The sequence below is a fragment of the Erinaceus europaeus genome, chromosome 3, assembly GCF_950295315.1.
Source record: "Erinaceus europaeus chromosome 3, mEriEur2.1, whole genome shotgun sequence".
Taxonomy (NCBI): domain Eukaryota; kingdom Metazoa; phylum Chordata; class Mammalia; order Eulipotyphla; family Erinaceidae; genus Erinaceus; species Erinaceus europaeus.
Window position 1 is genome coordinate 33,242,920 of NC_080164.1, and position 26,409 is coordinate 33,269,328.

Here is a 26,409-nt window from a genome sequence, read left to right on the forward strand (position 1 = left end):
GAATGTGGATGAAATGGAACACAGAACTCTGGTGGTGGGAACTGTGTAGAATTCTATACCTGTTATCTTACAATCTTGTAAATCATTATTTAATCACTAATAAAAGATTTTTTTAAATTTTGTGAATTAGATCTAGAAATTGGTTGTGAACTGTGTCATATACCTAATAAATGACATTAAAATGTATTTTTTTCCATAAAATGAGTCTTACATTTTACTAATTTAGCTTTTTGTTTTCCAGATACTGTTTTGTGTTTGCATTGGGATACCTTACAGTGTGCCAAATTACTAGAGTCTATATCTTTGATTATGGACAATATTCTGCTGACTTTTCAGGGTAAGAGTTAAAATCTTTGATTCAGTAGGCTGGTATATTTACTTTAACATGTTTAATGGGCAAATATAGTCACACTTCGTAATTCAGATGTAAAGTAATACTAAACATTTTGGTTGAAAAATCCTTTACAAGTTTTACATTTTTCCTCTCGTAAAAGGTTTTTATAATGCTTCATAAATCAAAAAAATAACCAGTTCTTTCAAATTGATATGTTTTCAAGTATATAGCAAATAAACTTGTTATGTGGAATTTTTATATTGAAAGCATTTTCTAATTTGGTTAGAAATTTCTGCACTCAATTATAACTACTGAAAACCAACCCTTTTCAGCCTGCCTGAATATGTCTTTCTTTTGTTCTACTGAATCTCTTTACAAGAATTATTGACCAATTTCTGTGTAAAATCTGACCACTCTTTCTTCTTCCTTAGCATTGTACATAGAATGATTTTTGACTAATTTGCACCACATAAGACCAACCCTGTTGGTCTGAGTGTCCTAGAGAACACACTTATACATATAGTTTACTATTATGCATTTTACGATTATGCAGTTTTCACTTCCCATGTTGAATATTCAGCTGAGTAGTGCAAATAACTTTGGGCTTTTGTTCCTTCAAATGAAAGTTAGTCTCTTCCTGTTACTCTTTTTTTCAGAACTGATTAAATGTATGTTATGAGATCACTGCCACCCAAGTTCTCCAGAACTAACTTTCTCAAACACTTTGGTAACAGGTAGAAAAGTTGAAGTAAACCTCTATATTTTGTATGTCAATCTGACAGCTTATTATCTGTAAAAAAAAAAAAAAAAAAAAAAAAAAAAGAAAGAAAGAAAAAGAAACAGAAGACCTTTTAAGTCACCTTTGGTCATCTGGACAGGGTAAATAATGACCAGTAAAATACAATGAAAGAGTAACAAAAGTAGAAAAATAAACCGTAGTATCTATACAAAGTTCATCAATATTAATGGATCAAAATTATATGAACTTAGAGAAAAGTTCCACTATGAAACAGATTTTAGATTAAACATCTTTTCTTCCTAGTTAGATTAAAATAGATTTTACTTTCATTAAATATATTTTTTAAAAAAAACGTGGGGCCTGGGAGTTGGCTCAGTAGGTAGAATGTATCCCTTGACTTGCATGAGACCCTGGTTTGAATCTCCAACATCACATGAGAGCACCAAGGGCAGTACTAACTCGAAAGGATAGGGGAGTGGCACTTTAGTGTCTCACTCTTCTTCCCTGCCCTCTTCTGGAAAATACAGTGTAAACGTTAAGCCAGAGACTGCACAGTGGTATCCCACATGTGTGAGGCTTCCAGTATGTTCCCTGGTGCTGCATTAAAAAATAGAAGTAGAAGGAGAAGAAGAAGAAAGAAAGAAAGAAAGAGAAAGAGAGAGAAAGAAGGAAAGAAGAAAGAAAAACTTAGATGAAGGACATTAGAACAAAAATAAACCTCAAAGAGAAACTGATTACGTACACTGAAAATAGTAATTTATTTAAATTAATAATATATTGAGAAAGATATCTTGAATTCAGAAAAGGAAAATAGATGCTGGTGATCTAATTTATACATAATGGGTATTCTTGAGGAAAATTAACTGTGGGTAGAATTGATAAAATGTATTAGATCAGAGAAATACCAAAGGAAACCACCTGGGACCGCAACAAGACAGGACTAGAACAACTTCAGGAACCCAACAAATCACTGGTGAGTGCAAACACGTGTGGTTCATGGACAGAGAGGAGCATAAATATAGAAGAAATATAGGAGAAATGAACCAGGACAAGAGTCCAGATAAAAGCCCCACAAAGGGTGAAGCACAAAATAATGAGGTCAACATCCAAACATTAGTTAAGGAAATAATTACAGGAGTGAGTAAAGAGTTTGAAAGAATTGTCATCAGAAATGCAAAAGCAACCAATGAGACTCTGGAAGAAAACACTATCTCAAGGTTATTAGAGAGCTGAAAGCTGCAATAGCTGAGCTAAGAACACAACTAGCTGAACAAGCTAAAACAGTTTCAAAACAGGGTAACAAAATAGATGAACTCCAGAAAACAGTAGAGGGCAGAGAGAATAGACTAAATGAGGCTGAAGACAGAATTAGCAAGATCGAGGATGAATTAGAGACAACTAAAAAAGAAGTGAGAGATCTCAAAGAGAGAGTAAGAGATACTGAAAACAACAACAGAGGCCTATGGGATGACTTCAAAAGAAATAATATATGCATTATTGGATTACCAGAGGAAGAAAGAGAGGGGAAGAAAGCATTCTTTGGGACATAATCGCTCAGAACTTCTCTAGTCTAGACAACATCTAAGACATAAATGTTCAACAAGCCCAAAGGGTCCCAAACAGAATTAACCCAGACTTAAAGACACCAAGGCACATCATATTTAGAATGGAAAGGAATAAGGATAAAGAAAGGATCCTGAAGGCTGCAAGAGAAAAATAGTCACCTACAGAGGAAAACCCTTAAGACTAGCAGCAGACTTCTCCACACAAATACTACAGGCCAGAAGAGAATGGCAGGATATCTGTTGAGTACTCAATGAGAAAGGCTTTCAGCCAAGACTACTGTATCCTGCTAGACTGTCATTCAGACTAGATGGAGGCATCAAAACCTTCTCAGACAAGCAACAGTTGAAAGAATCCACTATCACCAAGCCTGCCCTGAAACAAGTTCTGAAAGGTCTCCTATAAACAGTCAGACCACCATAAATATGCCAAATATAGAACACTCTAAAACTCTACAAGAATGGCATTAAAATATCTTCAATCTTTGATATCAATAAATGTCAATGGCCTGAATTCACCTATTAAAAGGCACAGGGTACCGAGGAATATTATGCATGTACAAACTATTGTATTTACTGTTGAATGTAAAACATTAATTCCTCAATAAAGAAATTTTTAAAAAAGGCACAGAATAGGAAGATGGATCAGAAAACACAACCCAACAATATTCTGTCTACAGGAAACCCATCTAACTCAACAAGACAAACACAGACTCTGCTGGGCTAGCGTGAAGGTGCCTCTTCCTGGGTGCATACTCTCTAGGTTGGAGAGAATGTGATTGGAGCCAGCTTGGGATGCTACTCACTCAGCAATGCGAGGGAGATGACAGAGGACCTAGTGGGGTTGTATTGTTATATGAAAAACTGGGAAATGTTATGCATGTACAAACTATTGTATTTACTGTCAAATGTAAAATGTTAATTCCACAATAAAGAAATTTTACAAAAACATATTAGAACAATGTGAAAATCATAATTAATTTGGAAAAAATAACCCAGGACACTTGTTTACACTATAATTAGAACCTAGTTGTTTAATCTTCAAATAATCAGATCACTTAGAAAAATCTGATCTTAAACCATGCTCCTAGAGGGATAAAGAATAGGGAAGCTATCAAGAGTGGGGATTGGATATGGAGCTCTGGGGGTGGGAATTGTGTGGAAATGTACCTCTCTTATCATATATTCTTGTCAATATTTCCATTTTACAAATAAAAAAAAGAAAATCTGGTCTTACTGGCAGAGATATTACTGGTTTTGTTCAACACAGTATCATCAGTACTTAGCACTGGGTGGCATTAAATAAATAATTATTTTATTACTAGAGAAGAATGTAGAAAACGCATAGTGACAAAAAATGAGGAAGAATAACAAACACAATATAGAGAAACCTGGAACAATGAAGGCAAAACTGTATTAAGAGATAAATTCATAACTTTGCATACTACATTATAGTAAGTGAGAATCAAGTTAAACATTTAGAATTATGTAGCTAGAAACTAAAAAAAAACACTCTTGATTAATTCCATTTATGTATGTTGATAACAAAAAGATAACATAAATGTTAGCATTAACACCTAAAAGTGAACAGTGGTATAAAATCATGAAATTTCCAATTGATTATTGGGGTCCTTGGAATCTAGAGGGCAATACCAAAGGACTAAGCAGATGAGTTTCTAACTCCTAGTCATACTTCAACCATATCTATTCTATATTTTTTCAGTTTATATATTCTAATTTTATGGAATAGTTCATTACAAAATATGTATCTGGCTTACATATTTCAGGTACCATGCTAAAAAAAGTAATTTAACATGATGCCAACCAGACTTCCGTGGACAGACAACCCCACCAATGTGTCCTGAAGCTCCGATTCCCCAGAACCCTGCCCCACTAGGGAAAGAGAGAGGCAGGCTGGGAGTATGGATCAACCTGTCAACGCCCATGTTCAGCAGGGAAGCAATTACAGAAGCTGGACCTTCCATTTTCTGCATCCCATAATGACCTTGGGTCCATACTCCCAGAGTGTTAAAGAATAGGGAAGCTATCAAGGGAGGGGATGGGATACGGAGTTCTGGTGGTGGGAATTGTGTGAAGTTGTACCCCTCTTATCTGTTGTTAAAATTCATCGGCTCTTGCTGGCCGGGCTAGCTTCGCGGGCGGGTAACAGAGACGCGGAGACAACGGCTGGGCAGGGAAGCTGTATTTCTTTATTCAGGAACAACGATTCATAAACTAAACCAAACTAATCACCAAACAGAACTCTGCTGTCTCTTTGCGGCTGCGCAAGCACTCTCTCTTACTCTGTAACTCTCCAACTCTGGAACTCTGGAATTCTGGCGGGGTTCCTTCTCCCGCGAAACTAACTGGACTGATCCAATTCTCTCGGCGGGGGAGAACTACCCAATGTAAAGCATACAACACTTATCCTATGGTTTTGTCAGTGTTTCCTTTTTATAAATAAATAATGAAAAAAATTAAAAATAAAATTTATGCAGAAAAGAAAAAGTAATTTAACATAGCTAGATTGAGCTTGTTATAGATTGGTGTGAGTACAAATTTGTATTACCCACCACTGCTGAACCTCTCTATCCTTTAGTCTGATCTTTGTCATCACATTTTTTTTTCTTCTTTTTGGCTGTCTTATGAACTCTAGAGCTCGGTGCCTGCACAAGGAACCCACTGCACCTGGAGACTTTTCATTTATCTATTGTTTTGATAGAGGCAGAGAGAAATTGAGAGAGAAGGGAAAGATAGCTGATGAGAAAGACAGGTACCTGCAGCACTGCATCACCACTCCTGGACCTTCTCCAAACCTGCATGGGGAGACTGGGGACTGGAACCCAGATCCTCTGTGTACTTACTGGGTATACCACTGTCCAACCCCATCATTGCCTTTTCCTTTTCCTTTATTTGTTATTCTAAGCTTACTCTCTCACTAAGGATGGGCTAACTGCAATTAAAATGATTTCTTCTTCTAGCGTTTGCCCTTCTTCCGTAGCCAGTCAACAGCGGCAGGTTGAGCCTGATGTAAAGTTTCGAGACCTCCTTTGAATCTGGAGAGGTGGCAGTCGTTGACCATGTGGGTCATAGTCTGTCTGTAGCCGCAGGGGCAGTTCGGGTCGTCTCTGGCTCCCCAGCGTTGGAACATAGCGGCGCACCGGCCGTGGCCTGTTCGATAGCGATTGAGGAGGGCCCAATCATAACGTGTTAGGTCAAAGCCGGGTTGACGCTTGCAGGGGTCTGTGATGAGGTGTTTGTTCTTTACCTCAGCTGACTGCCAACTCTGTTTCCAAGAGTCTGGAACAGAGAAGTTCAGTGTAGGCGTAGGGGACCAGATTGTGTGACGAGACGTCAAGCGTTGGACAGGGTGGGCAAAGATATCCGCGTATATTGGCAGGTCCGGTCGAGCGTAGACATGGGAAATGAACTTAGATGATGCCGCATCCCGACGAATATCTGGCAGGGCGATGTTGCTAAGAACTGGCAGTCATGGAACCGGGATGGAACGGATGGTTCCAGAAATTATCCTCATGGAGGAATATAATTTGGAATCGACCAAGTGGGCATGGGGGCTACGGAACCATACTGGGGCACAGTATTCTGCAGTGGAATAGCATAATGCCAGAGATGATGATCGTAGTATGGAAGCACTCGCGCCCCATGAGGAGCTGGCCAGTTTTGCAATGATGTTATTCCTCACGCCCACCTTTGCTGCAGTTTTTATGAGATGTTCGTGAAATGACAGGGTGCGATCGAGAGTAACGCCGAGATAGACTGGCTGGGCTTCATGCCGGATTCTCGTATCGCCAAGCTGCACATTAAGCTCACGCGAGGCCGAGGCATGGTGTAGATGGAAAACAGATGATACCGTTTTTGCAGTGCTAGGGATTAGTCGCCATTTTTTACAGTAATCAGATATCAGAGACATGTCTTTCGTGAGTGTTTCCTCGAGGATGTCGAACTTGGATGCCTGAGTTGCACAGCAGATGTCATCGGCGTAGATGAACTTCCTTGAAGAAGTTTCTGGGAGGTCATTGATGTAAATATTAAATAGCGTAGGAGCCAGAACAGAGCCCTGGGGGAGGCCACTTGAGACAAGTCTCCATCTGCTAGACTTGTCACCCAGATGCACCCGGAATCTTCTGTTTTGGAGAAGAAACGATATAGTGTTGGCCACCCATGGAGGCAGGCATCTTGAGATCTTGACTAGGAGACCACGGTGCCAGACCGTGTCATAGGCTGCTGTGAGATCAACAAAGACAGCACCCGTCTTTAAATTCTTCTGGAATCCATTTTCAATGTAAGTTGAGAGGGCCAGGGCTTGTTCGCAGGTAGATCTTCCTGGGCGGAAACCAGCTTGGGCGGGTGATAGGAATTTCTCTGTAAGATGAGAAATACGTGACAGAAGCAGCCTCTCAAGGAGTTTGTAACACACGGAAAGGAGAGAAATTGGTCTATAGCTGGCGGCCAGTGTTGGGTCTTTCTTTGGTTTCAAAACCGCTATTATCTTTGCACAACGCCAAATTTGGGCATAGACTCAGATTCTAAGATGTGAGACAGGAATGAAGCTAGCCACTTCTTTGCCGCGGGACCCAGGTTAAGAATGAGTTCTGGGGTGATGTTATCATAGCTAGCAGCTGTTCCCGGTTTAACCCTCTTCAAAGCGTCTTCCAGTTCAGACAGTGTAAAGGGAGAGAGTTTTGGAGATGGACAAGATAACCGGAAGTGGGATGACCACTCGTGTGGCTTAATAGAAATGTGGTTGTTAAGTTACGGTTCACTAAGGAGCCATCTTGTGCTCTACACATCCACTTAGGGAACTAAGCTCCCTTCTCTTGGCTTTACCTCCGTCAGGGTTTCTGAAATGTTCTTGAGTAATTGAATATCGAGACAGGCTGTGCAGTGGGTGTGAGCAGAGAGTTTACCCACTAAACCGCTTGTGTTTTAATTTTATTGTGATTGATTAGATTCATGACCAACAGGTTATAATGTAGTTTATAGTAAGAGCAAAACACAAGTTTCAAAAAATCAGCTTTAGATAGTATAACATGTATTTAAGTATTTAAATTTTTTAAATTTAAAGTTTGTTTAAATATATGTTTAGAAGAAGAACAACAAAGCATTTTAAAGAGGCTCAGTAAGAGAGAAAGTTAGTTTGGTATATAAATTTTATTAATTAGAAAGAAGGCATCTGATGTGGACAGATAGTTGTAGAGATGATGACTGGCCCATGTCTACAACCTTAGGGGAACTGTGGTGGATTGCAGTGGGGAGACTGAAGATTCAGAACTCTGGTGGTGGGAATGGTCTGGATTAAACCCTTGTTGACATGTAATTTTGTAAAAATAAAGACAACAAATTTTTAAAAAAGGAAAAAAATTGACTATTACTATTGAACTGATTAAAAATTAGAAGAAGTAGACAAATTAGCTGAAGGAATTCATCCTGGCGAACCAAGTTGAAGAAAATTTTTGCCCATATATAGTGGGCTTAGAGAGAAAAGAAATCTAGAACAGCATCTTCCCTTAATGAGATATTCTGGCATATAAAAGGGCTTTACTGTATTGTAACACTTGAACAGAAAAGATCCTAACTTGATCCTAATTAGGGTACATATAATAGCTGTTCAGAATATTGGATTTCTGAAGAAGGCAGAACTGAATAAAGTAACACATCCTTTGTGTTAAAGCAGTCCCATTGTCCTGAAACTAGAAAGCATAAGAAAAGAAGTTATTCTGTTAAGGAATCACAGAGACAGAATTCTTTTGTACTGAGCAGTCTTAATTCTGATATTAGATATGGCAAGCTGATTGTGTGTGTATGTGTGTGTAGAGTTAGGCACAAGATAAGGTTAGACAAAGGAACTTATAACCTCTTAGTTAAAGATTTTTATTTTGGAGAAAAGTTGAAAAGCTACTCAATTTGTTAGCTTTAATGTTAGCCTCAGAAAGTAGATGTAGAAGTATAAAATGATTCAAAAACCTTTCACCAGGAAGACTATAATACACTAGTTAAACATTATAATAGAAAAAAGAATCCTAGTATATAAAAACTAAGTATTTTGAAATATGTACATAAAGAAATTTTAAGTTCTTTAGAAAAACCATAGAACTGTACTATAGGGTAGAAAAGGAGACTAGAGAAATGTCTTGTTTATCCAGATAGTGAAATACAGTATTGTATAGGTGTTAACTCCTTGCAATGAACGATACAGTTCAAGGAACGATGCAGTTCAAGTTAAAGTTTTGAAGGCGATAAGATAAATTGAAGGATTTTTCTAGAAGAATAATTACTTGAGATGTGTAGCTTCCATATAAACAATACTAGTTTGTAAAGCATCAGTTATTAAGACAAATCAGAGTCCAGAGCAGAGAAATATGCCCAAAGATCTTAGAAATCAAGTACAAAAAGGGGATGGTGGGATAATCAGTCATTGAAAAGTCCCACTTGATTAGTCAACAAATAACAATGAAGCCAAACAAAAACCAATGCTTGCCTCCTCTGTAGATAAAGATCTTGTGGACAGAAGTAAGAATAGACTTTGGGGAGGGATGACAGCAGGCAGGTAGTGAGCTCAGACTGCAATGTGTTGATTTTTATGATACTGAAGGGATAGCTTAATGCATCCACCAAGAAAGATATGTATGAAATAATTTTCTGTTCAAATCACCAATATATTTTTTTAAATAACCAGTTAGTATCATATTCACAGTAAGTGGTTTAACACTGGTTTCTCAAGTGTGCTCAGCAAAAAAAAATTTGATGAGCATGAGCTATACATTTTGCTAAGCACTTAGAGATAGAGCTAAGTACTTTTGAAGATGACAGTCTTTTTAGCATAAGAACTGATTGCCAGTTAGTTCAAAGGCGTCCAGTGTGATTTTCACATTCACTCCTTTCAGAAAGCCATGTTTAAGTCAGAAGTGTAATTTTAGACCCCTTTGTAATCTGTGAAAATACGGCTTAAAAGGCCCCTCCCTGCCCTCTATTTTCTACTCACTTTGAAAGGTGACTGTGTTGTAACTAGGTGGATATAAATTATTCAGCACACTAAAACATAGTGTTCCATTGATCCTATTTCCTCTTGTGGGAGTGTCTCCCAATACCCTGAGCTACATTTGGTTGGAAGAAACATTCTATCTAACTGCTACCAATTGTAGTTCAATTTACCAGAGTGGAAAGGCACAGATCTATTTTACTTGTTTGTTTATTTTTATCAGCACTGCTCAGCTCTAGCTTATTGGTGGTGTTGGATTGAACCTGAGTCCTTTGGTGCTTAAGGTATAACAGTCTATTTGCATAACCATTATGCTATCTCTTCAGCCCACAGATCTATTTCTATATGGTTGATTTGTCTGTTCCCCACTCTACCTGTATTATTCCCAAGTTTATATTTACAAAGTAGCTTACTTGGAGGCCAGGACGAGGCACATCTGACTAAATGCACACACTATAGTGCACAAGGAAACAGATTCAAGCTGCAGGTGTGTCTCTGTCTCTTCATCTCCCCCATCTCAATTTCTCTGTCTGAATCCAATGAAAAAAGAAAACAAACAAAAAAGTAACTTAGTTTAGTGTGGTCTGTTGATTAACAGAAATCTAACATCTAAAACTGCTCACCACTGGGCTTCAGAGCCCTTCATCCTATGTGTCCTGCCCAGTCTTTCAGCTGTGTCTGCATTCAGTTTTCAGCCCTTTGATGCCACAGCCATATGGAGCTTCTTCCTTCTTTTTATACTTTTACCCATCCTATTGTCATTGCTTGGTTCACCCTTTCTTTTCTTCTTCTTCTTGATTTATTTATAGAAGGGAAACATTGACAAAACCATAGGATAAGAGGGGTACAACCCCACACAATTCCCACCATCAGAGCTCTGCATCTCATCCCCTCCCCTGATAGCTTTCTTATTCTGTATCCCTCTGGGAGTATGGACCCAGGGTCATTATGGGGTACAGAAGATGGAAAGTCTGGCTCCTGAAGTTGCTTCCCCGCTGAACATGTGCCTTGACAGGTCGATCCATACTCCCAGCCTGTCTCTCTCTTTCCCTAGTGGTTCTGGGGAAGCTGAGCTCCAGGACACATTGACAGGGTTGTCTGTCCAGGGAAGTCTGGTTGGCATCGTGGTAGCATTTGGAAGCTGGTGGCTAAAAAGAGACTTAATATGTAAAGCCAAACAAGTTGTTGACTAATCATGAACCTAAAGGCTGGAATAGTGCAGATGAAGAGTTAGGGGAGGGGTCTCCATTTATCGAGGTCTACGAGATAGCTAGTAGGCCTATTTTAGTTCTATTCCAAAGGGTCTGTACTATACTAGTTTTTTTTTTTTTTTTCCTGAGCCTGTAATCTGATATGCAGGTGGATACAAGTTATTGTCTGGGGAGATGATGTCATGACTGGGAAAAGGAACAGAAAGCTGGATCAGGAAAAAGAGACGCTTCCAAATATGGGAAAAGTGTATAAATATGGTTGACTGTAAACCCCGTTGATTTGATCTGATCTGGGGCCCATATTCAGCTTAAGAGCCTATGTTACCTCTGCATCCCTGTAGATCTGAGCTCACATTCTGTGGTCATGAGTAGGAACATTCCAAGCTGCCCCCGATTTTAGGACCCATCTTCCTCGGATGGAGCATAGAGTATGTTGTCCGTCCTCCCTTCAGAGCGTGGAACATTCTCTACTGTTGCTAATCCAAGTTAAGGGCAAGGTCCTATGGGGCCCCACAAAGGGGTCTGTTGTGTTGTTCCAGATAGAAATGACCGGTAACATTGGGAAGAGGGATTTATTTGAGGTTTAGGCCAATCATGTCTATTTGGGAATCTCAGGACTCCCCATCTGGGGCCCCAGCTGATGGGGTAACCTGATAGTGACTAAAGAGTCTTCGTTAAAGTATGCCAGTCTCTTGCCCCTATTCAGCATTTGCAGTCCTTGCTTTGATAAGCTTAGCTTTGGAGTGAGTGAGGGAAGTGTAATAGGAAGTAGGTGAGGAGGGTATCTTAAGTCTAAGTAGACACTATTTCATTATGAACTTGATACTGACTCACTACAGACTATTGTGCACTTTTGCTTTCAGGTATATATTTTGCCCTAATTTATGGATACATGTGAACATATGCTCTATCTCATGGTACTTGGTCTATATCTATGTTTTGGGACTTTGTTAGGAAGTGAACCACCCAAAATGGAATTAGAGAATCCTATGAAAGGAAAGGTATCACCCGAGTAATGAGGTTGAAGGGTTAACATTTCACGCCTGATGTCTCTGGACAGTCTGAAGTGAAGCTTGCTGTGGTGGTACTCGTTGCATTGATTAGGTTGGGATTGGCAGATGCAATATCATTTGGTATGAATTGAGAGAGCATGCAGGAAATTGAGCCCCACTCTAGAGGTTCCAGGACTGGGGGGAGTATAGGCTTTACAGAGTAAGTGGGAGGTTCCTGCTGTCTTATGGTTTAAGAAGATAATAGATAGTTATTCCTGTAATCATATTATTAGGCAATTGGGTTCACTTTGAAAAATCCCCTTGTTAGGATTTACTGTATCATACATGACATCACCATAATTTATGTCCTTTGACATTATTTGTATACAGCTATACCACTGGTTGCTTCTGTTCTCCCTAGTCTAAGCTTCTTCATTTCTCCCTTCCTTTCTTCCTTCTTTCCTTTCTCCCTCCCTTTCTTCCTTCTTTCCTTCCTTCCTTCCTTTTTTGGAGAGATGCAGAGGGAAACACACACAGAAAGAAAAACCAGAGCACTGCTCAGCTCTGGTTTATAGTGGTGCAGGGGATTGAACCTGGCATTTAGGAACCTCAGGCATGAGAATCTATTTGCATAACCATTATATGGTGTCTCCCCCACCCTGGTCTAAGCTTTTAAGAGAGTCAGCATATCAAAGATTCAGCCTATCGTCTGTACATTAAAAAGTTTGAGGCATTCAATCAATTTTCCCCTTTCATATTAATTAAATAGTGATTTATAGGACTACAAATTAATAGGAGTGTACATAAACACCATCACACCACCAAAAGACTGTGCCCCCCCACCCATCCCCCCGTGAAGCCGTACTTCTACCTTCAGCCTCAAGCCAGAGATTTTTTTTACTTTGGTGCCCTACTCAAATTCAGTCAAAAGCTGCTTTGAGTTTACCTTTCTGTTCTTCTTTCTCAACATCTATTTATGAGTGGGATCATCCCATACTCATACTGGGTATATGGAAGGTCCATGTCTAGCCTTGTGAGAGTTCTCCAGTCTACTCTTCACAGAGGCTGGACCAATTTACATTCCCATCAGCAGTGCAGAAGGGTTCCTTTGTCCCCACAGCCTCTGCAGCATTTGTTGCTGCTGTCCTTTTTGATGTATGTCATTCTCACAGGGGTGAGGTGGTATCTCACTGTTGTCTTTATTTGCATTTCTCTGACAATCAGTGACCTGGAGTAATTTTTCATATGTTTTTTAGCCTTTTAGATCTCTTCTGTAGTGAATGTTCTCTCCATATCCTCTGCCCATTTTTGGATGGGATCATTTGCTTTTTTGTTGCTAAGTTTGCTGAGCTCTTTGTATATTTTGGTGATTAGTCTCTTGTCTGATGTATGGCATGCGAAGATCTTCTCCCATTCTTTGAGAGGTCTCTTTGTGTGATGATTTCTTTGACAGTGCAGAAGCTTTTCAATTTGATGTAGTCCTATTGATTTGTTTTTGTTTTAGTCTTCCTTGCAATTGGGTTTGTATCATCAAAGATGTCCTTGAAGTTTAGGTGGGGAAGTATTCCACCAATGTTTTCCTCTAAGGATTTGATAGTTTCTGGTCTAACATCCAGGTCCCTGGTCCATTTGGAGTTGACTTTTGTTTCTGGTGAGCTAAAGTGACTCAGTTTCATTCTTTTGCTTGGATCAAACCAATTTTCCCAGTACATTTTTTGAAGAGAGCCTCCTCCCTCCATTTAATAGTTTGGGCCCCCTTATCAAACATTAGATGTCCATAGGTGTGGGGGATTAGTTCTGGGCTTTCAATTCTGTTCCACTTGTTTGTGTGCCTATTTTTGTTCCAGTACCAGGCTGTTTTGATGATGATGGCCTTATAATGTAGTTTGAGATCTGGGAGTGTGATGCCTCCATTTCTGTTTCTTTTCCTCAATTTATTTTGGTGATTCTAGGTGTTTTCTGGTTCCAGATAAATGATTGTAATTTTTGTTCTTTTCTCTTAAAGAAGCTTGGTGGAACTTTGATGGGTATTGCATTAAATTTGTATATGGAACTGGGGAGAATACTCATTTTGATGATATTAATTCTTCAAATCCATAAGCATGGGATATCTTTCCATTTCCTGGTATCATTTTTCTATTTCCTTGAATAGTGACTCATAGTTTTCAGTATACACATCTTTTACTTCTTTGGTTAGGTTTATTCCTGGGTATTTTATTGATTTTGCTGCAACAGTGAATGGGAGTGATTTCTGGATGTCTTCTTCTTCAGATTTAGTGTTTGCATAAAGAAATGCCACTGATTTATGTATATTGATTTTGTAGCCTGACACCTTGCTTTATTGCCTAATGACTTCCAGTAATTTTCTGCTGGATTCTTTAGGTTTTCCTATGTATACTATTATATCATCTGCAGATAGTGAGAGCTTGACTTCTCCCCTTCCTATCTGTATTCCTTTGATTTCTTTCTCTTGCTGGTTGCTATGGCAAGAACTTCCAATACTATGTTGAAGAGTAATGGTGATAGTGGACAACCCTGTCTAGTCCCTAATCTGAGGGGGAATGCTTTCAGCTTCTGTCCATTGAGTATGATGTTTGCAGTAGGTTTGCTATATGTGGACTGCACTATCTTGAGGAGTTTCCCATCTATTCCCATTTTTCAGTGTTTTGAGCATGAATGGGTGTTGGATTTTGTCAAAGGCTTTCTCTGCATCTATTGAGATATTCATGTGGTTTTTGGTTTTGCTTTTATTGATGTGGCGAATGACATTGATTGACTTTCATATGTTGAACCAGCCTTGCATTCCTGGGATAAATCCCACTTGGTTGAGATGAACAACCTTTTTGATAATACTGCTGTGTCCGGTTGGCTAGGATCTTGTTCAGTATTTTGGCATCTATGTTCCTCAGTGACATTGGTCTGTAGTTTTGCTTTTTTGTTGTGTCCCTGTCTGCTTTTGGTATCAGGGTGATGTTGACTTCATAGAAGGTGGAAGGGAGTGTTTCTGTTTCTTCGACCTTCTGAAAGGGCTTTAGAAGTATGGGTATTAACTGTTTCCTGAAGGTTTTGTAGAATTTGTTTGTAAAGCCATCTCGTCCAGGACTTTTGTTGTTTGGGAAGATTCTTAATAATTGTTTTGATTTCTTTGTCTGTGATTGGTGCATTTAGGTTTTGTAGTTCTTCTTGGTTCAGTTTTGGAAGGGCCTATGTTTCTAGGAATTCTTCCATTTCTTCCAGATTCTCTAGCTTAGTGGCATACAGTTCTTCATAGAAGTTTCACATGATTTTCTGGATTTCTGTGGTGGCAGTTGTGATATCTCCTTTATCATTTACAATTCTACTTATTTGAATCTTCTCCCCCTTTTTGTTAGTGAGTCTGGCTAGGGGTTTGTCAATCATGTTTAATTTTTCAGAGAACCAACTTCTGGCTTCATTGATTTTTTGATGGTTCTCATTATTTTTTAAAATATTTTATTTATTTATTAATGAAAAAGATAGGAGAGAAAGAAAGAACCAGACATCACTCTGGTACATATGCTGCTGGGGATTGAACTCAGGACTTCATGCTTGAGAGTCCGATGCTTTATCCACTACGCCACCTCCTGGACCACAAATATTGAAAACCTACTTAAGATTTTTTTTAAAATATTTTATTTAAGTTCTCTTATTTTTTTAGTGATTTTCATACTTCTGGTTGCTTTAGGGTTTGTTTGTTCCTCTTCCTCTAAGTCCTTAAGGAATGCAGTAAGGTCATTTATTTGAGCTTTTTCTTGTTCTCTAATGTGTGATTGTATGGCTATGAGTTTCCCTCTCAGTACTGCTTTAGCTATGTCCCAAATATTTTGATAGCTTGTGTCTTCATTTTCATTTGTTTCTGGAAACATTTGAATTTATTGCTTGAGTACCTCTCTGACCCAGTGGTTATTAAGCAGCATGTTGTTGAGTTTCCAAATTTTGTGACTTTTGGTAATTTTCTGTTTGTTGTTGAATAATAGCTTTATTCTACTGTGGTCTGAGAAGATACTTGGGATGATTTCAGTGTTCTTGAATTTATTGATACTGTCTTTGTGGCCTAACATGTGGTCTATCCTTGGGGACGTGCTGTGTGGATTTGAAAAGAATGTGTATTCCAGTTTTTGGGCGTGAAGAACTCTGAAAATGTCCAGGAGGTCAAGTCTCTCCATTTCTTCATTTAATTCTCTTGTTTCTTTGTTGATTCTCTGCTTCCTTGATCTAAGTGTAAGAGTTGGGTGTTGAAGTCTCCCACTATTATTGTATTACTATTGGTGTATTTTTGTAGTTCTTTCTGTAGGTGTTTAATGTATTTAGATGGTCCCTCATTGGGTGCATAAGATGTTAATAATTGTTAAATCTTCTTGGTTGATTGATCCTCCAATCATTATGTAATGGCCTTGCCTATCTTTTGTTACTTTATTTACTTTAAAGTCTATTATGTCAGCTCTGAGAATGGCTGTTGTTACCTTTTTTTGTGGTCCACTAGCTTGTATGATAGTTTTCCATCCTTTCACTTTAAGTCTGCGTTTGTCTTGTTGGGTCAGGTGGAATTCTTGCAAATATCATATGGTTAGGTTGTGTTTTCTGATCCATCCTCCCACTCTGTGCCTTTTAATGGGTGAGTTTAAGCCATTGACATTTATTTATATTATGGATTTAAGGTGTTGCAGTGCTATTATTCAACAATTTTTATTTGCTCTGATATATGGAATTTTTTTTGATGATGTTCTTGTTTATAAGAGGTCTTTTAGTACCTCTTTCAGGACAGGCTTGGTGATGGTTACCTCCTTTAACTGCTGCCTGTCTGAGAAGATTTTGATCCCTCCATCTGGTTTGAATGAAAGTCTAGTAGGATATATTATCCGTAGTTGAATCCCTTTTTCATTCGGGGCTTGATAGATATCTTGCCCATTCTCTTCTAGCTTTTAGAGTTTGAGTGAAGACGTCTGCTGATAGTTTTCTCCTGTATGTGACTTTTTGTTTTTCTCTTGGAGCCTTAGGATCCTTTCTTTTTCCTTGCTTTTTTTCATTGTAACAATGATGTGTCTTGGTGTCTTCAGTTCCTGGTTGATTCTGTTTGGGACTCTCTGGGACTCTTGAATCTTAATGTCCTTTCTGTTGTTTAGGTCTGGGAAGTTTCCTTCCATTATTTCCTCTAGAATGTTTACTCCCTCTTCCTCTCTTTCTTCCTCTGGTAGGCCAATTATATGAATTTTACTTTTTTTGAGATCATCCCATATGTCTATGTTGTTGTTTTCAGTGTTCTACTAATTGGCCTTTTAGCTCCACTATTTCAACTTTCAGTTCTCTAATTACCTCGAGGTAGCTAGTATTTTCCTTGAGGGTCTCATCTCTTGCTTCTCTAATTCTGGTAGCCCTTTTCTCCATAGTTGTCTTCATTTCGTGATTATTAGGTTTACTGTTGCTTGCATACTTTTCTTACCTATGGTTACTGCTGACTGATTTGGAGTTTCTTCTGTGCTCCTGTCCTGATTCACTGTGGTAGCAGTGTTATTTGCTCTTGATTTAACCTTTTTTTTTTATTGATGTGGTTTGTATTCTGTTCTGTTGTTCTTCAGTTGTTGTGTTTTGAGTACTAGCCATGCTATACTAAATGTTTTTTATAAACACAGTCACAAACCTCAGAAATTACAATAGCAACTGAAGCAAGGATTGTTCCAGTTAGCCAAACAACACCTCCAGTCCAAGAAAAAATAGCAAACAGAACCAAAAGAAGAAGAAAGAGAAAGGGAAAAAAGGAAAGCAAGAGTATACAATTATGCAAAATCTACTGTGCACTATAAGTTCTAGGGATAGCCAGAGGAGAAAGTAAAGTAGAAAAGACACACACACATGCACATGCACATGACTCCGAGTCAGATTTCTTCAGAAAAATAATTCACAAACAAGTGTCAGTGAATTCAGAAGGCAAAAGAGGAATAAGGGGGGGTGGACAAAAGAGAGCAGTGAAAGGAAAGAGTTTTTTTTGTTTGTTTGTTTTGTTTTAATTAGCTAAGAGGAGAGAAAAAGGAGGGAAGTGGGAGAAACAAGTTCCTCTCACAATGGATAGGACATCCAGTCACCTATCAACGTAAAAGTCAACAGCAGTTAATTTGGGTCAACCTGAAGAGGAGGGAAAAGGGACAGGCGTATATAACATTAGTAGTAATAAAATAAACTAGAGTAAAAAAACCCCTAATAGTCACTCTGCAGCTTGGACCACTCCAGATTGGCTGCACACCGTCTGAGCACAGACAATCAGTTATAATAAGTATCAAAAAAAAAAAAAAAAAGCAAACAAAAAAAACCTCCAGGTAGTCTTTCCCAGGCAGGGCTGAGGCTCTGATTGGTCAGGTATTTTGTCAAATAGAGCTCCAGCCACCTAAAAAAAAAAAAGAGAGAGAGAGAAGGAAAAAGAAAAGAAGAAGGTTTGGGATGACACCTCTGCTGTGCTAGGAATCTTCGTAAAGAAAATAACTTGGTTTTGGGGGCCGGGCGGTGGCGCAGAGGGTTAAGCGCAAGTGGCGCAAAGTGCAGGGACCGGCGTAAGGATCCTGGTTCGAGCCCCCGGCTCCCCACCTGCAGGGGAGTCGCTTCACGGGCGGTGAAGCAGGTCTGCAGGTGTCTATCTTTCTCTCCCCCTCTCTGTCTTCCCCTCCTCTCTCCATTTCTCTCTGTCCTATCCAACAACGAATTGCGTCAACAAGGGCAATAATAATAGCCACAGCGAAGCTACAACAAGGGCAACAAAAGGGGGAAAAAATGGCCTCCAGGAGCGGTGGATTCATGGTGCAGGCACCGAGCCCAGCAATAACCCTGGAGGAGGAAAAAAAAAAAAAAGAAAATAACTTGGCAGGGAGCCTGATAAGAGCAGCTGGCCAGCCCTTCTGGGGTGGGGAAGAATGGTGAGTTCAGAAATAGTGAAGCCAAAGATTTTCCTTTCTTTGTCCATTTGGGTTCTGTTTGCTGCCCAAAAGTGGGTTATAAGACTTTTTTTTGGTGTCACTGTGACCACCCCCTAGTCACCCTTTCCCAGATGCGCAATTATCCTACCATCTCCAGAGAATCCCAGGTTGTAGGCCACTTTTTTTTTAGAGCTCACGCCAGGTGTTGTTTCCAAGTCGCCATCTTGGCTCTGCCTCCAGTTCACCCTTTCTAACCACATCTTTATAGTCAATCCTCCATAATGATGAAGACCCAAATTAAATAACTCCTACTTGAGTTGTTTTCACCTCAGTTATTTCTCATCTGTCTTACACTTTTCTTCAAATTACTTATTTGGCATTTAACAATTTTTTACTGTTTAAATGCTAACTGTTGGGTGAGGCCAGTTCTCACCCATATCCTGGAACTCTCGCTATCCCTCCCCTGCCTAAAGCTTCTGCTGAGCACTGAGTACCATCTGGCATACTATATATTTATTTGTTGGAGTGTTATCTCTCACTTAGGTACCAGCACTCCTTTTGCCATGCTTGCTGTATTCTTTTGCTGTTCAACACTGAGCAACATCTGATATACAATATATTTGCCTGTTAATTCATTTACAAACAAGTAAAGTAGTATAATGACTGCAAGAACTCTGTCCAGTTTACAGTGGTTCCTGTAGGTGTTCATCAAGGAATTATTTTCTGAATGAGGGAATAAAGTGTATGAATGATTAAATAGATGGCACAGAAACTGATGACCTTTTCTATTACCTCTCACTGATATTCATGTGGCATTAGATAAGTGGAGTTTATTTGGTTTTAGTGAGTCTTGTTGTTTGTATACTTACAAAGGCTGAGAGTGGGGAATTAGTAGCTTGCCTTTGCTGCCAGGTAACTTGTACTCTGGTTCCAAACTGGCCTTTCACCTATAGATGATTGATGTTGCTTTGTAGCATTAATGTACAGATGCCAGTAGAGTTCATCAGTTCTCCTAGAGAGAATGTAATATGTACACGCATTCAGGTGTGTCACCACCCAGCCTCCCTCTCCTCGAGGTAATGAACCAATCAAGATTTTTTTTTTAATTTATTTATTTTTACCAGAGCACTGCTCAGCTCTGGCTTATGGTGGTGCGGGGGATTGAACCTGGGACCTGACAGAGCCTCCGGCATAAGAGTCAGTTTGCATAACCATTGTGCTATCTACCCCAGCCCCAAGAATTTTTTTTTTTTTAGCATTCATTCTTTACCAGTGTTTGAGGTTTACTGTGTAATCAAACTAAAAATCTACTATTCTCATTCTCTGTAGAGAAAAAAGGTGCATGTAAATGTGTTTGGGCTTTGCATCCTCCCCCCCAACTTTAGTACCATTTTATTGAGGAAATGTTGAGTAACAGGAATGCTGGCACTTTAAAAAAAATTCAAGATTTATAAAATCTTTTGGTTATTTATATCAGATGGATTTTTCTAACATGACTGTAAATTATTTTATTGAAATAAATTGTATTGAACAGCTAGATTCTATATTTTTTCCACTTTCCTAGCAGAGTGCTACTGAAAAAAAGTGTCTGTTTTCCATTAAATACAGTGATATTCTTAAGTAGAAGGTACAGGTAGCTCTATTCATAATCTACTTTGTTGGAACTTGTAGAGGTTCAAGTAAAATAAATGCATGTGTCACTCTGTTACTATAATGGATATTCATGGACAATATGAGCTATGAAGAAACTTCATCTATTTGTGTAGAGTGACAGTGTTTGCGTTTCCGTTAATAGGTTTTCCTGTAATGGGATGGGGCATGCCTACCCTTCTCATTCTTTGTTTAGTTTTCCCATCATGAACCTGCCTTTCATTTGTCCCTCTGGTTTACTTTAAAGAATGCTTTATAACCTAGTCATGCCTTACTGAATTATTACTGTCGTACTTTCTTATAGAACAAGCTCTTTCATAGTCACTTCATCATAATTGTGTCTTCTGTTGTTCTGTTCTCACATCCATCATTCTGGTGACAGGTTAAACTATAGGCAGAAGAACTTGCTACTGCTCATTTCAAACCACAGGGAATATTTGGGGGCAAATGATTTCCTGTAAAAGATACACAAAGGTGGTCAGATGCTTTGCAAATCATTCAGCGGTTTGAGCCTGTGTACATACCAGGTCTTAGAGATATAGAGACAAGTAAGACAGTATTTGCACTGTTAAATTAGCTCATGTTTGTGTCCAAGTTCTTTCAGAAAAGTAAACAAATAATAACAAAGTAGCATGGTAAATGCTTTTAAGAACAGATGATAATGGAGAAGTGGTAGTGATAGATTTTGAACATATAGAAGATTCATCTGATATATTAACTTGTGAAAATATTTTGAGGGAAACAAACAAACAACAACAAAAAGTAAGGTGATAAGAGTTTCTTGTCTACATAGAGAGTCCTCAAACAAATAAAAGAGAAAATCCCTTGAGATCCAGCAATAGCACTCTGGTCCTTGCCTGCAGGGAGGAAGCTTCATAAGCAGTGAAGCAGTGCTGCAGGTGTCTCTCTATCTCCTCATCCCTGTCAATTTCTTTCTGTCTGTCTCTACCCAATAAATAAATAAAATAGCTTTTTAAGGGATAAACTATGATATATATGTATGTATGTATATATATGTATATATATTCTCTATGACATATATATATATATATATATATATATATATATATATATATATATATATATATATTACTCTGCAGCTTTAAAAGGCAATATTGTGTCCTGTTCTGGAGGTGATTAATGAGAAAGGTAGAAGGAGAGAAGGAAAAAACCAGGCATCACTGTTTTACATGTGCTGCTGGAGACTGAACTCAGGACCTCATGCTTGAGAGTCCAATGCTTTACTCACTATACCACCTCCCAGATCACCTGATTATCTTTTTTAAAAGAAAGGGTTCCTTGTGCATTTGGGCAGAGGTGGCTACTTGAGATTGAGCTCGCAGCAGCCCTCTGAGTACTGTATGACTTAAACTAAGACTTGAAGAAGAAGAAGAGTAGTCCACATGGAGGGAACAACATTTGGAAAGAGGTGGAACACTTGTATCTGCTACTTTTGTTCTGTTTATATCTTTCCCTAGGAGATAGGGCTTTGAGAAGGTAAGACTTCAGGATACATTGGAAAGGTCACTTGCCCAGGGAAGTAAGGGTACAATCATAGTATCACCTGCAAGTTGGTTGCTGAAAGGCGGTAAATTACAGGTAAAGCAGGATAAATTGTTTAATAAACAGGAACCCAAATGTAGGAATAGAGCAGAGAACATTAAGGGTCTTCGGGTGGGAAGAAGCCAGGAAGTCTATTTCAGATATGTTCCAAGGGGCCCATGACTTTAGTAATTTTTGCTTGAGCCAGATAGCTAACATGCAGGTGGACTAAAAATATTGCCAGACTTTTGTAATATTAATTCAGATTTCCTCTTTTAAAATATTTGTTATTTATCACAGCCCAATGATGATAATTACCCAGAAGATCACTAGTTTGGCTTATGAAATTCATGATGGTAAGACTTTTGAAATTATTTTTACATTCTTAAAAGAATTGGTCATAAATAATATTTTATATTCATTTTCATCGCTATGTGCTCTTTTAGATGAAGGAAGAGTATGGAGTGAAGCTAGAGGGGAAATTTCAAATACCCTGCCTGTGGTGATTAATGTGTACTTGTTTTCTTTTAGTGCTTTCTTTTAATTTCCCCTGTACCTTACTGACAGAAACAAAGTAAAACAGTGTGATTCAGTCATATGACGTATACTGGTAGCAATTTAAAAATATAAAGAAAATAGACAGTTGGTCTAAATAAGGTTTTACTAATATCTGCTTCATTTCTGTGTTACACTTTCATTAAAATAGATATGTATTCATTTTTCCCCTATTTTATATACTCAGTGAATGAAAACCTTGCCATAGAAAATGCTAACAGAACTCTGAGTCATTAGATTTGGAGTCCTCCTTCATAGACGAAAATAGTACTCTGCTAGAATCATAATTTGTGGTAGTCTTGGAAACCCCACTGTGGATGTCATCTATCATGTATAACTTGCTAGGAGGACTAACATTTTTAAGTGTCTCTGTTTCTTAATTCAATCCTTCATTGGTCTTTAAATTAGTGTGTGATCTATTACTAGCAAGTCGATATCTAGTCATAAGTAATATCCTCTGATTTGGGGAGAAAGAGTACAGAACTAGATGAAGTTTTGATTTTATTTGTCACTCTTTAGAATTATGTAGAAGAAACCATCCCTTGTTAGGCACATAAATCATGCAATAATAAATGTTTGATGCCCTGTTTTGAAAAAGTGTAGAATTTGATATTGACATACTAGTATTTGGAACTTGTAATAATTTCCTTTAGAGTTCATTGAGTTCCCTGATGTCTGTTACTTCCCTTAGACAGGCCTAGACATGTTGGATTATATTATGTCTTTCTACATGACTGAACCTGTGTTGCAGGGGAACAGAAAAAAACAGTTATACCAAGTGATATTACTAAAATTGGGATTACAGTGAGTTTCAAATGACAAAAGCTGGAATAAAGGAGCATTTTTTTCTTGAAAGAAAATTGATCAAGTACTATTTTTTTTTTTGTTTGTTTGTTTTAGGCATGTTTCGAAAGGATGAAGAACTGACTCCATCACAGAGAGATTTAGCTGTAAGGTAGGTACCTTTGAGTTATCTCTCACCACAGTTGTAGTTATCTCTTTCTGGGACACATAATACTTGAGTGACTAAGACTGACATTTCCTTTTAGGGAGACTTCCTTCATGAAAATTAAATCTTCCTTCCTCCACATTCTGCCTTGTCACCATGTCTTGCTAAGCTAGGCCACACATCTGGGATCCTATAGCTCTTTTTATATGTGATCATAGAGCATGTGCCTCTCTTGAACAATAAGACTATCTACTAAAGTTTCTGTTTTTCCACTGATGCTCTGTCCCTTAAAAACAAGAAGCTCATGTAATGTTCATGTCTGCCACATAGTAATTATGAGCAATAAGCAAGCCTTCATTTATCAACCAATAATCTGATGACATGTATGTGATACAATGTTTTGAAATAATGAACCTGTAAGATATTCTCTTTTTATTAGAGGAACTCATTCTGGGAGAGGCTCTACTTTATTATATTCTTTGTGAATGAATTTTAGAAATACCTTTACTTCTTGGCAGACCTTATCTTACTCTAAATAACATTAGCAATTATAGGGGACCAGGTGGTAGCATAGTGGGTTAAGTGCCCCTGGCTCCCCACCTCTGGGAGTGGCGGGGGGTGGGAGACATTGCCTCACAAACAGTGAAACAGATCTGCAGGTGTCTGTCTTTCTCTCCCGCTCTCTGCCCCCCCCCCTCTTGATTTCTCTCTGTCCTACAACCACAACAGCAATGGCAACAGTAACAACAAGGACAACAAAATGGGGGAAATGGCCTCCAGGAGCAGTGGATTTAGAGTTTAAGCACCAAGCCCTAACAATTACCCTGGAGGCAAAAAAAATTAGAAATTATATTCTCATTTTATTTATATGAAGGAAAACTTCTGTTGAAATAATGATCTCCTATAAATATAGAACTAATAAATGTGTACCTATGAGAAAAGTTAAATTAAGTCTCTGTATTAGATAGACCCTCCTCTAAGTGTTCACTTTTGAACCCCAATCGCATCTTAGAATTCTTATGTTTTCTCCACCTTAAAAAATCACTCTCTTTGCCTCTCAGATAGCCACCTAGAAAAATCCTAAACCTTCTTAAATTCAGTTCATCTACCTGAGTAATGGAAGTAAGTAAAGTAGAAAAATATACAGTCTTGAGACCGGGTGGATGGTGCACCTGGTAGAGCACACATTAAAATGTGCAAGGATCCAGGTTCAAGCCCCTGTCCCCACCTGTCTTTCTGTCTCTCTCCCTCTCTATCTCCCCTATTCTGTCAATTTCTGACTGTTTCTATCCAACAAATACAGTTTTTAAAAAGAAAGAAAATAATAGTTTTAAAAAATACAGTCTTAATGACCAGACTAATTTTGAATTTGTGACATCAAATGCTAGTACTGACAAAAGTTCTACTACTTTCTCTTAGTCCACCCCCTGTCCAACTCTTTTACAAGGTTTTACATTATTCTTCTATCTCCTCAAGCTTACAATACTCCCCTCTCTACACCCAATTCCACATAATGGTAGCAAAGTTTATTATTGAAAAGAAAGGCAAATGTATCTTTGCACAGCTGCCAAATTCACCAAATTTACTATATCTCTTAGCAAATATTCTAATTTCTTTTCCTGTACCAAGTATTAACTGTCCATAGCCCAACATAAGACCAACTTCCCATTTTTACCCTAAACCAAATGGCTTCTTTTTCACGAAGCATTTTTCTTCTTCTTTATCTCATCTCTTTCATCAGTCATCAGCCTTTCTTTCTCTAGCGAATCATTTCCACCAACTTCTTTCCCTTACCTCCTTATTCCCACTCCTTACTTTTCAGTCCTTTTTCATTAGAGTCCCTGAAAAATTACTCTGTTCTCAGTCTTTCCTCTCCTTTCTCTCCCACTCTCTGTTCAACTGCTGTAGCCAGATGTCACTCTTTCCAGGCTGCCTGAATCTTGGCAAATTTAATTGTCAACCTTGGCTTGTGTATTGCTCAACTTAGAAGTAGTATTTGACCTAGATAGCTCACTCTGTCTTTAAAATGCCTACCTCACTTACTTTCCAGGACACTGCCTTCTTGCATTTTCCAGAGTAGCACAGTTAGTTATTTCCTGTGTGATAGAAAGAGGGTTTCACAAGTAAGAGAAAGAAGCCAGACTGCTACTCGAGTTCACGAAGCACCAGTGATCAAACTGGGAGCCTCAGGCATCTGAGTTCTGTGTAGTGCCAGCTGAGGAATTTCCCTGTCTGCTTTACCCTCTCTGTTAAACTAAAGCTTCATATATCCAACTTCTGTTTCACATCTCAGCATGGAGCATGGCCAGGTGTCTCAATTGAATATGTTCAAAACAGAATTGCTTGTTTCAGTTTCTTTCTCCTCTTTCCCAACCGCCATTATTGCCACTTAGCTAATAGGGAAACTATTTATTACTAACAGCTTAGTGGAAATACTTTGGCAAATTTACCTCCCGCCCCTCTAAATATACCTCAGACGAGTTACATCAGCTGTTCCTTTGAAGCTTCTTTCTAATCTGACCATGGCATATGAACATCTTTTAATGTGACTATGACTTCTCATCATTCCCACTCAGATCACTTTAAAAAATCCCTCATTTTTTTCTTTAATTTTGTTGGTGATTTAATATTGATTTACAAAATTATATGTCAACAGGGTTCCATACCATTCCCACCATCAAGAGTTCTGAATCCCCAGTCCCTCCATTGCAAGCCACAGCAGTTCTCCTAAGGTAGCAGATATGGGTTAACTGTCATTTCAGCAACTGTCTACATTTGAATATAACTGTCCTCTTTTTCTTCCAGGTCCCATCCTCTCTTCCCCACTAAGCTACACAGAGCCCTATAACTACATCCAAATGTCCCTCCCTTTTTCCTCCTTTCTCCTGGTGGAGCTGGCATACAGAGCCCTCTTATCCTCTTTCCTATAACTTCTCCCTCACTGGGAGTATGGGT

At 38.6% G+C, this 26,409-nt stretch overlaps 1 protein-coding gene across 8 annotated transcripts in view; it reads left to right on the top strand.

Annotated features, from left to right (window-relative positions):
• The window catches only part of MBOAT2 (membrane bound O-acyltransferase domain containing 2), a 166,486-nt gene that overhangs the window by 98,679 nt on the left and 41,398 nt on the right, over positions 1 to 26,409 (top strand). For 7 of the 8 annotated variants that reach the window (XM_060187017.1, XM_060187022.1, XM_060187015.1 and 4 more), the window contains 3 exons: positions 242 to 337; positions 22,251 to 22,306; positions 23,406 to 23,460. In XM_060187017.1, coding sequence (XP_060043000.1) covers positions 242 to 337; positions 22,251 to 22,306; positions 23,406 to 23,460 — 207 coding nt within the window. The remainder of the gene's footprint in view (positions 1 to 241; positions 338 to 22,250; positions 22,307 to 23,405; positions 23,461 to 26,409) is intronic. The other variant, XM_060187016.1, reaches the window with a different exon arrangement.